Source organism: Coccinella septempunctata, chromosome 1, assembly GCF_907165205.1.
Source record: "Coccinella septempunctata chromosome 1, icCocSept1.1, whole genome shotgun sequence".
Taxonomy (NCBI): domain Eukaryota; kingdom Metazoa; phylum Arthropoda; class Insecta; order Coleoptera; family Coccinellidae; genus Coccinella; species Coccinella septempunctata.
In genome coordinates, this window is record NC_058189.1 from 28,678,930 (window position 1) to 28,693,149 (window position 14,220).

At 35.4% G+C, this 14,220-nt stretch overlaps 1 protein-coding gene and 1 long non-coding RNA gene across 5 annotated transcripts in view; both read right to left on the minus strand.

Moving 5' to 3' along the window:
- Nucleotides 1-8,908, minus strand: part of LOC123307882 — a 98,606-nt gene extending 89,698 nt beyond the window's left edge. For all 4 annotated transcript variants that reach the window (XM_044890366.1, XM_044890359.1, XM_044890384.1 and 1 more), the window contains exons 1-3: nucleotides 8,740-8,908; nucleotides 8,265-8,677; nucleotides 7,959-8,216 (exon numbers count right to left, since the gene is read on the minus strand). In XM_044890366.1, coding sequence (XP_044746301.1) covers nucleotides 7,959-8,216; nucleotides 8,265-8,677; nucleotides 8,740-8,842 — 774 coding nt within the window. In that variant the 5' untranslated portion in view covers nucleotides 8,843-8,908. The remainder of the gene's footprint in view (nucleotides 1-7,958; nucleotides 8,217-8,264; nucleotides 8,678-8,739) is intronic.
- Nucleotides 8,909-13,181: 4,273 nt separating this feature from the next.
- Nucleotides 13,182-13,847, minus strand: LOC123308147. Its single transcript, XR_006537062.1, has 2 exons — nucleotides 13,799-13,847; nucleotides 13,182-13,608 (listed from the first exon to the last, which is right to left on the minus strand). It is a non-coding gene; the product is annotated as an uncharacterized LOC123308147 (long non-coding RNA).
- Nucleotides 13,848-14,220: the final 373 nt, after the last annotated feature.

Genomic DNA, 14,220 nt, shown 5'->3' on the forward strand with positions numbered 1-14,220 from the left:
TTGATAGAAAAAATTGACTTCGGATGGGGCTCCGGGGTTGAAATTTCAACCCTTAACATTGAAAATTCGTATTTCATGAGAAAAAGTGAATCCTGCATCATAAAATTCACAGGGTATATTCTTTAGGGCGAAAACATCAAATATTGATAGAAAAAATTGACTTCGGATGGGGCTCTGGGGTTGAAATTTCAACCCTTAACATTGAAAATTCGTATTTCATGAGAAAAAGTGAATCCTGCATCATAAAATTCACAGGATATATTCTTTAGGGCGCTAACATCAAATATTGATTAAAAAATTTGACTTCGGATGGGGCTCTGGGGTTGAAATTTCAACCCTTAACATTGAAAATTCGTATTTCATGAGAAAAAGTGTATCCTGCATCATAAAATTCACAGGGTATATTCTTTAGGGCGAAAACATCAAATATTGATTAAAAAATTTGACTTCGGATGGGGCTCTGGGGTTGAAATTTCAACCCTTAACATTGAAAATTCGTATTTCATGAGAAAAAGTGAATCCTGCATCATAAAATTCACAGGGTATATTCTTTAGGGCGAAAACATCAAATATTGATAGAAAAAATTGACTTCGGATGGGGCTCTGGGGTTGAAATTTCAACCCTTAACATTGAAAATTCGTATTTCATGAGAAAAAGTGAATCCTGCATCATAAAATTCACAGGATATATTCTTTAGGCCGCTAACATCAAATATTGATAGAAAAAATTGACTTCGGATGGGGCTCTGGGGTTGAAATTTCAACCCTTAACATTGAAAATTCGTATTTTATGAGAAAGCGTGAATCCTGCATCATAAAATTCACAGGATATATTCTTTAGGGCGCTAACATCAAATATTGATAGAAAAAATTGACTTCGGATGGGGCTCTGGGGTTGAAATTTCAACCCTTAACATTGAAAATTCGTATTTCATGAGAAAAAGTGAATCCTGCATCATAAAATTCACAGGATATATTCTTTAGGGCGCTAACATCAAATATTGATTAAAAAATTTGACTTCGGATGGGGCTCTGGGGTTGAAATTTCAACCCTTAACATTGAAAATTCGTATTTCATGAGAAAAAGTGTATCCTGCATCATAAAATTCACAGGGTATATTCTTTAGGGCGAAAACATCAAATATTGATTAAAAAATTTGACTTCGGATGGGGCTCCGGGGTTGAAATTTCAACCCTTAACATTGAAAATTCGTATTTCATGAGAAAAAGTAAATCCTGCATCATAAAATTCACAGGATATATTCTTTAGGGCGAAAACATCAAATATTGATTGAAAAATTTGACTTCGGATGGGGCTCCGGGGTTGAAATTTCAACCCTTAACATTGAAAATTCGTATTTCATGAGAAAAAGTGAATCCTGCATCATAAAATTCACAGGGTATATTCTTTAGGGCGCTAACATCAAATATTGATTGAAAAATTTGACTTCGGATGGGGCTCCGGGGTTGAAATTTCAACCCTTAACATTGAAAATTCGTATTTCATGAGAAAAAGTGAATCCTGCATCATAAAATTCACAGGGTATATTCTTTAGGGCGCTAACATCAAATATTGATAGAAAAAATTGACTTCGGATGGGGCTCTGGGGTTGAAATTTCAACCCTTAACATTGAAAATTCGTATTTCATGAGAAAAAGTGAATCCTGCATCATAAAATTCACAGGATATATTCTTTAGGGCGCTAACATCAAATATTGATTAAAAAATTCGACTTCGGATGGGGCTCCGGGGTTGAAATTTCAACCCTTAACATTGAAAATTCGTATTTCATGAGAAAGCGTGAATCCTGCATCATAAAATTCACAGGATATATTCTTTAGGGCGCTAACATCAAATATTGATAGAAAAAATTGACTTCGGATGGGGCTCTGGGGTTGAAATTTCAACCCCGTTTTCTCATGAAATACGAATTTTCAATGTTAAGGGTTGAAATTTCAACCCCTGAGCCCCATCCGAAGTCAAATTTTTTAATCAATATTTGATGTTTTCGCCCTAAAGAATATACCCTGTGAATTTTATGATGCAGGATTCACTTTTTCTCATGAAATACGAATTTTCAATGTTAAGGGTTGAAATTTCAACCCCAGAGCCCCATCCGAAGTCAATTTTTTCTATCAATATTTGATGTTAGCGGCCTAAAGAATATATCCTGTGAATTTTATGATGCAGGATTCACTTTTTCTCATGAAATACGAATTTTCAATGTTAAGGGTTGAAATTTCAACCCCGGAGCCCCATCCGAAGTCAAATTTTTTAATCAATATTTGATGTTTTCGCCCTAAAGAATATACCCTGTGAATTTTATGATGCAGGATTCACTTTTTCTCTTGAAATACGAATTTTCAATGTTCAGGGTTGAAATTTCAACCCCAGAGCCCCATCCGAAGTCAAATTTTTTAATCAATATTTGATGTTTTCGCCCTAAAGAATATACCCTGTGAATTTTATGATGCAGGATTCACTTTTTCTCATGAAATACGAATTTTCAATGTTAAGGGTTGAAATTTCCACCCCAGAGCCCAATCCGAAGTCAAATTTTTTAATCAATATTTGATGTTTTCGCCCTAAAGAATATACCCTGTGAATTTTATGATGCAGGATTCACTTTTTCTCATGAAATACGAATTTTCAATGTTAAGGGTTGAAATTTCAACCCCAGAGCCCCATCCGAAGTCAAATTTTTTAATCAATATTTGATGTTAGCGCCCTAAAGAATATATTCTGTGAATTTTATGATGCAGGATTCACTTTTTCTCATGAAATACGAATTTTCAATGTTAAGGGTTGAAATTTCAACCCCAGAGCCCCATCCGAAGTCAATTTTTTCTATCAATATTTGATGTTAGCGCCCTAAAGAATATATCCTGTGAATTTTATGATGCAGGATTCACTTTTTCTCATGAAATACGAATTTTCAATGTTAAGGGTTGAAATTTCAACCCCAGAGCCCCATCCGAAGTCAATTTTTTCTATCAATATTTGATGTTAGCGCCCTAAAGAATATATCCTGTGAATTTTATGATGCAGGATTCACTTTTTCTCATGAAATACGAATTTTCAATGTTAAGGGTTGAAATTTCAACCCCAGAGCCCCATCCGAAGTCAATTTTTTCTATCAATATTTGATGTTAGCGGCCTAAAGAATATATCCTGTGAATTTTATGATGCAGGATTCACTTTTTCTCATGAAATACGAATTTTCAATGTTGAGGGTTGAAATTTCAACCCCAGAGCCCCATCCGAAGTCAATTTTTTCTATCAATATTTGATGTTTTCGCCCTAAAGAATATACCCTGTGAATTTTATGATGCAGGATTCACTTTTTCTCATGAAATACGAATTTTCAATGTTAAGGGTTGAAATTTCAACCCCAGAGCCCCATCCGAAGTCAAATTTTTTAATCAATATTTGATGTTAGCGCCCTAAAGAATATATCCTGTGAATTTTATGATGCAGGATTCACTTTTTCTCATGAAATACGAATTTTCAATGTTAAGGGTTGAAATTTCAACCCCAGAGCCCCATCCGAAGTCAATTTTTTCTATCAATATTTGATGTTAGCGCCCTAAAGAATATATCCTGTGAATTTTATGATGCAGGATTCACGCTTTCTCATAAAATACGAATTTTCAATGTTAAGGGTTGAAATTTCAACCCCAGAGCCCCATCCGAAGTCAATTTTTTCTATCAATATTTGATGTTAGCGGCCTAAAGAATATATCCTGTGAATTTTATGATGCAGGATTCACTTTTTCTCATGAAATACGAATTTTCAATGTTAAGGGTTGAAATTTCAACCCCAGAGCCCCATCCGAAGTCAATTTTTTCTATCAATATTTGATGTTTTCGCCCTAAAGAATATACCCTGTGAATTTTATGATGCAGGATTCACTTTTTCTCATGAAATACGAATTTTCAATGTTAAGGGTTGAAATTTCAACCCCAGAGCCCCATCCGAAGTCAAATTTTTTAATCAATATTTGATGTTAGCGCCCTAAAGAATATATCCTGTGAATTTTATGATGCAGGATTCACTTTTTCTCATGAAATACGAATTTTCAATGTTAAGGGTTGAAATTTCAACACCAGAGCCCCATCCGAAGTCAATTTTTTCTATCAATATTTGATGTTAGCGCCCTAAAGAATATATCCTGTGAATTTTATGATGCAGGATTCACGCTTTCTCATGAAATACGAATTTTCAATGTTAAGGGTTGAAATTTCAACCCCAGAGCCCCATCCGAAGTCAATTTTTTCTATCAATATTTGATGTTAGCGCCCTAAAGAATATATCCTGTGAATTTTATGATGCAGGATTCACTTTTTCTCATGAAATACGAATTTTCAATGTTAAGGGTTGAAATTTCAACCCCAGAGCCCCATCCGAAGTCAATTTTTTCTATCAATATTTGATGTTAGCGCCCTAAAGAATATATCCTGTGAATTTTATGATGCAGGATTCACGCTTTCTCATGAAATACGAATTTTCAATGTTAAGGGTTGAAATTTCAACCCCAGAGCCCCATCCGAAGTCAATTTTTTCTATCAATATTTGATGTTAGCGCCCTAAAGAATATATCCTGTGAATTTTATTATGCAGGATTCACTTTTTCTCATGAAATACGAATTTTCAATGTTAAGGGTTGAAATTTCAACCCCAGAGCCCCATCCGAAGTCAATTTTTTCTATCAATATTTGATGTTAGCGGCCTAAAGAATATATCCTGTGAATTTTATGATGCAGGATTCACTTTTTCTCATGAAATACGAATTTTCAATGTTAAGGGTTGAAATTTCAACCCCAGAGCCCCATCCGAAGTCAATTTTTTCTATCAATATTTGATGTTTTCGCCCTAAAGAATATACCCTGTGAATTTTATGATGCAGGATTCACTTTTTCTTATTAAATACGAATTTTCAATGTTAAGGGTTGAAATTTCAACCCCAGAGCCCCATCCGAAGTCAAATTTTTTAATCAATATTTGATGTTAGCGCCCTAAAGAATATATCCTGTGAATTTTATGATGCAGGATTCACTTTTTCTCATGAAATACGAATTTTCAATGTTAAGGGTTGAAATTTCAACCCCAGAGCCCCATCCGAAGTCAATTTTTTCTATCAATATTTGATGTTAGCGCCCTAAAGAATATACCCTGTGAATTTTATGATGCAGGATTCACTTTTTCTCATGAAATACGAATTTTCAATGTTAAGGGTTGAAATTTCAACCCCGGAGCCCCATCCGAAGTCAATTTTTTCTATCAATATTTGATGTTAGCGCCCTAAAGAATATACCCTGTGAATTTTATGATGCAGGATTCACTTTTTCTCATGAAATACGAATTTTCAATGTTAAGGGTTGAAATTTCAACCCCAGAGCCCCATCCGAAGTCAAATTTTTTAATCAATATTTGATGTTTTCGCCCTAAAGAATATACCCTGTGAATTTTATGATGCAGGATTCACTTTTTCTCATGAAATACGAATTTTCAATGTTAAGGGTTGAAATTTCAACCCCAGAGCCCCATTCGAAGTCAATTTTTTCTATCAATATTTGATGTTAGCGGCCTAAAGAATATATCCTGTGAATTTTATGATGCAGGATTCACTTTTTCTCATGAAATACGAATTTTCAATGTTAAGGGTTGAAATTTCAACCCCGGAGCCCCATCCGAAGTCAAATTTTTTAATCAATATTTGATGTTTTCGCCCTAAAGAATATACCCTGTGAATTTTATGATGCAGGATTCACTTTTTCTCTTGAAATACGAATTTTCAATGTTCAGGGTTGAAATTTCAACCCCAGAGCCCCATCCGAAGTCAAATTTTTTCTATCAATATTTGATGTTAGCGGCCTAAAGAATATACCCTGTGAATTTTATGATGCAGGATTCACTTTTTCTCATGAAATACGAATTTTCAATGTTAAGGGTTGAAATTTCAACCCCAGAGCCCCATCCGAAGTCAATTTTTTCTATCAATATTTGATGTTAGCGGCCTAAAGAATATATCCTGTGAATTTTATGATGCAGGATTCACTTTTTCTCATGAAATACGAATTTTCAATGTTAAGGGTTGAAATTTCAACCCCAGAGCCCCATCCGAAGTCAATTTTTTCTATCAATATTTGATGTTAGCGGCCTAAAGAATATATCCTGTGAATTTTATGATGCAGGATTCACTTTTTCTCATGAAATACGAATTTTCAATGTTAAGGGTTGAAATTTCAACCCCAGAGCCCCATCCGAAGTCAATTTTTTCTATCAATATTTGATGTTTTCGCCCTAAAGAATATACCCTGTGAATTTTATGATGCAGGATTCACTTTTTCTCATGAAATACGAATTTTCAATGTTAAGGGTTGAAATTTCAACCCCAGAGCCCCATCCGAAGTCAATTTTTTCTATCAATATTTGATGTTAGCGCCCTAAAGAATATATCCTGTGAATTTTATGATGCAGGATTCACGCTTTCTCATGAAATACGAATTTTCAATGTTAAGGGTTGAAATTTCAACCCCGGAGCCCCATCCGAAGTCAATTTTTTCTATCAATATTTGATGTTAGCGGCCTAAAGAATATATCCTGTGAATTTTATGATGCAGGATTCACGCTTTCTCATGAAATACGAATTTTCAATGTTAAGGGTTGAAATTTCAACCCCAGAGCCCCATCCGAAGTCAATTTTTTCTATCAATATTTGATGTTAGCGCCCTAAAGAATATACCCTGTGAATTTTATGACGCAGGATTCACGTTTTCATATGAAATAGGATTTTGTAATTGGAGGGTAGAAATTTCAATGAACCTATCCGATTCGAACGCTCAATATCCGATTTAATCTGAAAAAACAACGATTGAAGATTTGAAGTCCTCAATATACTGATAATTGAACCATGTCTCCCATTATACATCCAATTCTTATGATGCGAACTGAATCAGTCTGTACGCCACTGGCGGCAGCGTTCGGGTGTTTCCGGAGATTTGGTCTGCTATCTTTGGCCGCTGTATTCACACCGGTCACATTCCTTCATATTATATATCATTAAATTGGATGCTCTTCTATCTCTCTCAGTGATCTCAGAGATTATATCCTCCTGCAGCCTGACCCCACCATTCTCAAGCTCTTCCACCCTATTCTTAAGGGTTGTGACCTCCTCCTCCAGTTCTTCATAACAATGTAGAATGTAGGGCACTATCGTAAATGCATTTTTGCAGTCACCACAAAAAAAAAACAGTAATCTCTGCTTCCTCGACTCCATGACCCTGAGTTCACTGCCACCCAAAGGTAAACACCTGCTGTGAAAAGCAGAACTACAGGAATCGCAACAAACAGATGACTCATCATCAAGATATTTCTTGCATCCGTTACAACTTGAACTCATTATCTCCACTTGATAAGAACAGCTGGCGATGTATGATTCACGAAGAAGAAAATATAGTTCAACGTAAAATTGAACCAATTTGAAATCAAGTCGACAGTGTGTCACAGTGAAGGATATCAATCAAAAAACAGACTGGGTCAAAGAGTCTCAGTAATATCCAAAAATCACCCCGGTGGACAAATAGAAACTTGAAGAAAAACGCTTATTTATCTGAGCGATTTGAAACACGTGTAGCCACATCAAAATCTTATTAATAACTTGAGTGGATAATTGGAGAAATATGTTACATGTACTTATAATCATTTACCAGGCCGATTCAAAAAAGAAAATGAGAGAAGATTTGCAGCCCTATTCAGGAAACACTAGTCAATGAAGCAGTATACTATATCCAGGAGTTCCTAAATATGGATTTGAGGGCATCTTAAACAATTCGTTATCTGTTGAATTTAATATGTTGAGAAGAAAAATTTTTAATACTAATTCTGTTTTATTCACTTTGATGGAATATTATTCTGAGTTGTCATGTGATTTTGTATGTATGAAAATTTACTCACCTCTGCCCAGTATAAGAACATATCCAATGTTACAGCCCTAACAATGGCAGTTGTTGATTCAATTAATTTATCAATGAATATCCCATCCATTATTTCATTTTTATGACATAAAAACAGCAAACTGAAAAATTTTTCCAATACAAGTCCTGCTCTTTTATATAATGTGTTATTTTTCAAAACTCCATATTTTGGTACTCTCGTCATGTAGAACAAAAAATCAGGCACATTCCTCAGTAGTCTATCCATATCATCCGAATACTGAAACACCAACTTGTAATTTTATGATGTTTATGTTTTCCAACTTACTTTCAACTCCTTATTTTTAGAAGATATGTTACCTATGGTAGACAAGATGCAATAAGTATCTTTTATTAATCGATTGGGTTCCTCTTTATCCATTATTGGCGGAAATTCTGCAAAAATTTCACAAGAGTATTCTAGAGGTAGCTTTTGAACAGCAGTGCAGAAAAATTCAACCAAATTGGTATCCACAATAACTTTAGCAATCAAATATTTTGAAAGTTTTGGAACGTTGCTAGTGAGATGTTCATATTCCTGGATTTCTAACGGTTTTCTAAATTCGCAGTTAACTAAGAAGAGTAATGAGAGCTCTTCAAAATAATTCCGAAATTCGAACTTTGGAACATCTTTTTCCAAATAATTTTTATTTTTGAGGAATAGCTGGAGGCACTCTTGAATATATAATATAGCATCCTCTCCTAAAAAAAATATAGTTAAGAGTTGAGGTTGCCCCTTTTAAGTTTATTTCACGGCCATTTACCAACTAATCCTTTGTATATAATTTTGGAGATATCACCATATTCTGCCTTTGCGCTCACCAAAATACCATTTATAGATAAAATATCCGGTGAAATTTCCATCATAAACAACAAAAGACGTTTTCGCCAGTTTTCGGAAACTTAATTCGAATTTAGGTGGAGGACATAGACCAGCAGAGACCCTTTCTCTATGTAGACCAGGCTGTGGTCCGGATCACAGAACACACCGATATAGAAGGGAAACTCCCCTACTAAGAAGTGGGGTCAAGTTTCAGCGCCCCCATGCGGTGGTTCGCGGAAATAAAAGCGCCCTCTGGTGGCCGGAATTCGAAACAAAAGAGCGGGAAAATTTGAAATGCTTACTATTTAAAATCATTTGATTTGATTTTTGAAGTTCGGGATTGAAACAACGTACTGGAATGAGTTAATATAGCATGTCAAGATGCTATATTACCATTCCAGTACGAGTTGTTTCAAATCCAATGTTCTCAGAAGCTTGATGACTTGAATAAAAAAAAACACATATGTAGGCAATGATATAACTATATTTCTTCATAAATAAATCATATATACATCACAGTGTATGGCCTTATATGTAAAGAATAAAATAAAAATAATTCTAATGTCCATATAATATACATCAAAGTGTATGGGTTTATAAGTAAAAAATAAAATAGAAATAATTCTAATGTCCGTATAATATACATCAAAGTGTATGGGTTTATGAGTACAAAATAAAATAGAAATAATTCTAATGTCCATATATACATCAAAGTGTATGGACTTGATAGGAAAAAAATAAAATAGAAACAATTCTAATGTCGATATATACATCAAAGTGTATGGGCATACATGTAAAAAATAAAATAGAAATAATTATAATGTCCTATGGGAATTATTGGTTATAGGACTGAAGGAAAATACTATTTTTTTTTAACTTAGTCGACGTTTCATCAGTACTTTGCTGATTTTTTCAATTCAATTCAATTTGGGAAAACCCTTCATCATAAAGCACTAATATCCATGTAACCAATAATTCCCATATATATGTAAAAAATAAATTCACACTTTCACTCAAAAAAGGATTTTCGTATTTGTGCAGTACTTTTAGTAGTCAACAAGGGATTACAAACTTTTTCCATCCAAAGTTTGATAATTTCCGGTTGTTTATTATCTGCTTCAGGAAACCGATGACGTCTACTAGTCTTATCACCACAGTTCGGCACACAAAATTTATTGCTTTTAATATTTATATTTTCCGACATCTTATTCAATTATCAGAAAAAACACTTAGGAATCACTATGCACTTCTCACTGCAGACAAAGACGAAAAGAACGAGGTTATGGAAATGTTTACAAACGTAAAATCAGCGATGGAAGCGACCCCATGCGGTGGTTCAACAAACTAAATAAGGGGTCCAGTTTTTAGGCCTGTTTTGGTTCGCTTTTAGGATGGTTCCAGAACGGTTCAAAACAGTCGCACATTTATTTATTCAGCGTAAGCTCGCGCGTAGCATGTGTGTGGCTTCCCATAGCATTGCTGTTCCACTACTTTGAACCGATTCGGAACCGCCTAAAGTGCGAACCAAAACAAAGCCTTTGTAGCTGAGTTTCCCCTCTATCTTGACTTACTTTATGGTCCGGATATGTAAGCGGCACACAGAGACACAGAGACTCTTTCCCTTTCTCTATGGCGGCACCACAGAACAGACCCATATCAAAGAGTAACAACTCGTTACTCTTTGCCCATATCAAAGAGGAAGTTCCTCTTTGCCCTGAGTAAGCGGTGTGAAGTTGGCTGTCACAGAACACTAATAACATAGAGAAAGGGAAAGAGTTTTTTCTCTTGTCTCTGACTAATAATCACAGATTACAGAGTAGTTTACGCTTTCTTTTTGACCGTTTGAGCAGCTCCTGGGCAGCTCCGGTGCATCTCGCTCGAGCACCGACGCGTTCTTTTTGATTGGGGCGTGAAGCACCGGAGCAGCTCGCTTTCCCCTTGACTTATTTTATGTCTACTCTGTAATCTGTGGCACTTCAAGGGCTTGAAGCAAAGAGGTTCCTCTTTGTTTGAAGCCCGTAAACAAACTTTTTGGTTATGTTTACATATGTCATCAACGATCTGTCAAAATCAGCTGAGCGTTCGTTGTCGTGGGGCACACAAAGCTTTTTATTATCACTGTAAAGAGGGATTTCTGAGGAAGTTATAGTTCAAACACTCTAATCAAACGCCAGGAAGAATAGTTTTTCTAATAACAGGCACAACATGCAATACTCGACCAAAACAGCATGAGAATCAATGGAGGGAAAACCTTGTGTGCCCCACGGCAACGATCGCTTAGCTGATTTTGACAAATCGTTAGAGTTCCCTATAGACCATATTAGTGAGGTTAGGCGGGAAATTTGAATCGCGATCCATCCGTGGATCTGGTCCCTGAATTCCCTATGCATTTCTTATGGGACTAAAAATGCCGCGTACTTCTCGCCTGTTTTTGGATATTTTAGCGAATTTCTTAACATTTATTTCTGTTGGAATGTGTTCTATGATCCTTTCTTAACAAGTTGAAAACAAAATTTCGTAATAAAATGGTATATTTTTTTAATAATGGATCAATATAAAATTGGTCAGCAAGATCCATGGAAGTTTGTCGTAGCTTCATTTCGTTTCTAACCTCTGAAGCTGACATCATTCTAACGCGCAAGCGTAGCATGTCATTTTCTTTGTTACGGTTCATGATTGACGTATAGCAGAAATGATCTACGACATACGGATATATTCCGTATAATAATGTGTTCAATTTTGATTTTAGGACTTATAAAAGTATTTTGTGATGAAAAATGTACTTGGAAACAACCTCTAATAATTGCGGCACCCAATTTTGCATGTCTTTATATTAACATTTACTTCTAGCTAGCGATATTCCATCTTATAGTCGATTCCTATGTAAAAAAATTTGAATATGGATCTCCCGCCAATTGAGTGATTCTAACCTCACTAATATGGTCTATAAAGCCTGTTCTACTCTGTAATCTGTGCCTGTTTGCAACAGCCGAGAATTCTCTGGAAAATTTACTCGAGATTTCATGCGCCGTGAATTATGTACCGTTACATACGCACTTTTGGTAGAATTCTCTCTTGAGTTGCGTACTAAATAATCTCTGCCGTTTTCTTGCGAGAATTTTGTACAGAATTCTCCATAGAATTCTCGGCTGTTGCAAACGGGCTTTAGAAGTCTTGTATTGGGAATTCAAAATAAGCGAGACGCCCTCTGGTGGCTATTTTTGTAAATAAAAAGTTAAGGCACTTTTGTCATTTGTTTGTTTACATCATAGACCTAATAGAATAAAATGTATTATTAGGTCTATGGTTTAGATCGAGGAACGTAGAACAATGACGTAAAGGCATTAACTTTTTACTTCGAACTGTCACCACTATGGGCGCGTTCCACTAGGCGCTCACAACGCTCACGACGACCTAAGGCCGTTCCACTAGAAGATCACGATCGCCCGCTTCGAATCGATGACGTCATCGTTTTCGATCATGACGACCCATCTCTGCCCGTTGGTCGAAGTGGTCGTTTGTGAACGCGTGGCGCTAAATTTAAAATGGATGAATTATCGTCGATTTCATTTGATCTTTGTACGAAGATTCCTTGAAATAAAGTTATTATTTATTTATTATATTCATTTTATCATCAAATTCCGCTACAACTTGTAAATTTTGTAGAATATCGGAGTCCATCTTCAACACTACCAAAGATTTTTGAACACTATTGTTTTCTCACGAACAAGAACACAAGATTTGTAAATAAATTCTGATTCCCACTGTACCAATGTTGTGAAAGCTAAACCGCTTAAATCAAAGAAGAACTTGGCGAGAGTTTTGTTCTTCATCTTTCTCAAGAGAATCAAATTATACAAAACTGATTTCTGCATTCATTTCGCTATTTGAATTTTCAAAAACGAGTTCACCGTCGCTCACGTACCGTTCCACTAGCCTATACGCTTTTGAAGCCGGGCACTAGTGGAACGGTAATTCGGGCGGTCGTGGTCGTGATCGTTGTGAACGGCGTGAGCGCCTAGTGGAACGCACCCATAGGGTGCGTTCCACTAGGCGCTGCAATCTACATTTGAATTCCCAATAGGCGAATCCAACTACCGATGAGGGCGCTGCGACTTGTCAACAAACATGGCGGAAAATGAGTAATCATCGTGAAAACTCTATTGTGAAAGCAATGTTATCGTAGATTTTATTCGATTATAGAGATATTTGTAAAGGTAGTGAATAATTATGGGATTATTGATTGTGCTCGGGTTCCTCCAGAACTTTCCTGAACATGTTGGTGTCGTTTGATGAAGATTTTACAAGAACTTATATCCAGAAGATTTCATTCTAACATCACACTCACATGAATTATGTAATTTGTGGAAATAAATGAATGTAAATATTTGAGATAATTTATTTGGATGAAAACATATTATGCAGTTCAAAATGCCAACACAGAAATTATTTTCCAGCAATTACAACCAACTCAACGAGACTGCCTGAAAATTAATTCTACAGTTGTAATTTCATTAACGAAATTTGAAATTCTTGTCGAACGGTTTAATTATTGATCACTTTCAACTGCTTGCAAAATTCCAAGTCAAATCACTACTTTTCATTCAAAATGTTCCCAACGTATCATCTCTTGAAGATTGCAAGTCCAGTAATGCATGTACAACTTCAGTTATGTCAGAAATTTAATCTCATATACTTTCTTCTGCTCAGGTTTCTCGGCACTATTGAAATCATGGAAATGAAAATTCGCATTGCCTTTCTTAATCGTCCAACACTAGAAAATTCATCTAGAACAAAGATATCTCCTAACCTAAAATTATAGTGAAAATTGGTAAATAGTTTCCCAACTGAATGACACTGATATAAATACTCGCTAAATTATTTTAATACCTATTTTTCTAGTCAGATATGCAAAAAATTTTGTGAATATAGTTCACTGGTAACCGAATATGTAATGAAAATATCTAACCCAAAGAAGTTAAACTCAAGTTATTACTCACTTTCTAGGTTAGTGATTTGGCCGCTAGGCGGCGTTTAGATTTTTGGATTCGCGTTGAAATTTGTTCAATGGTGGCTGCTATAAAAAGCAAAAGGCGAATTTTGGCGCTGTAACCAAGGCTTACTATGGTTATGGTTATGTGTGACGTCATAGTTACTGATGACATTTATTGGAAGGTCTCAACTGGCAGTTCTGTCCAGAGATATATCTCTGGTTCTGTCTGATCATAGCCTACTAGAAGTTCTAGTAGGCTATGGTCTGATTTGTTCGATTAATGGATTTCCAAATAAATTAATAAATGGAGGTTAGAGGAATAAGGAAAGAGAAACCATATCAAAATATGTTTCTACAAGGAGAAGATAAATACTTTGATGGAAAGTACCAATTGATAAAAGACTTGTTTATCCCTGCAAACATTGGTTT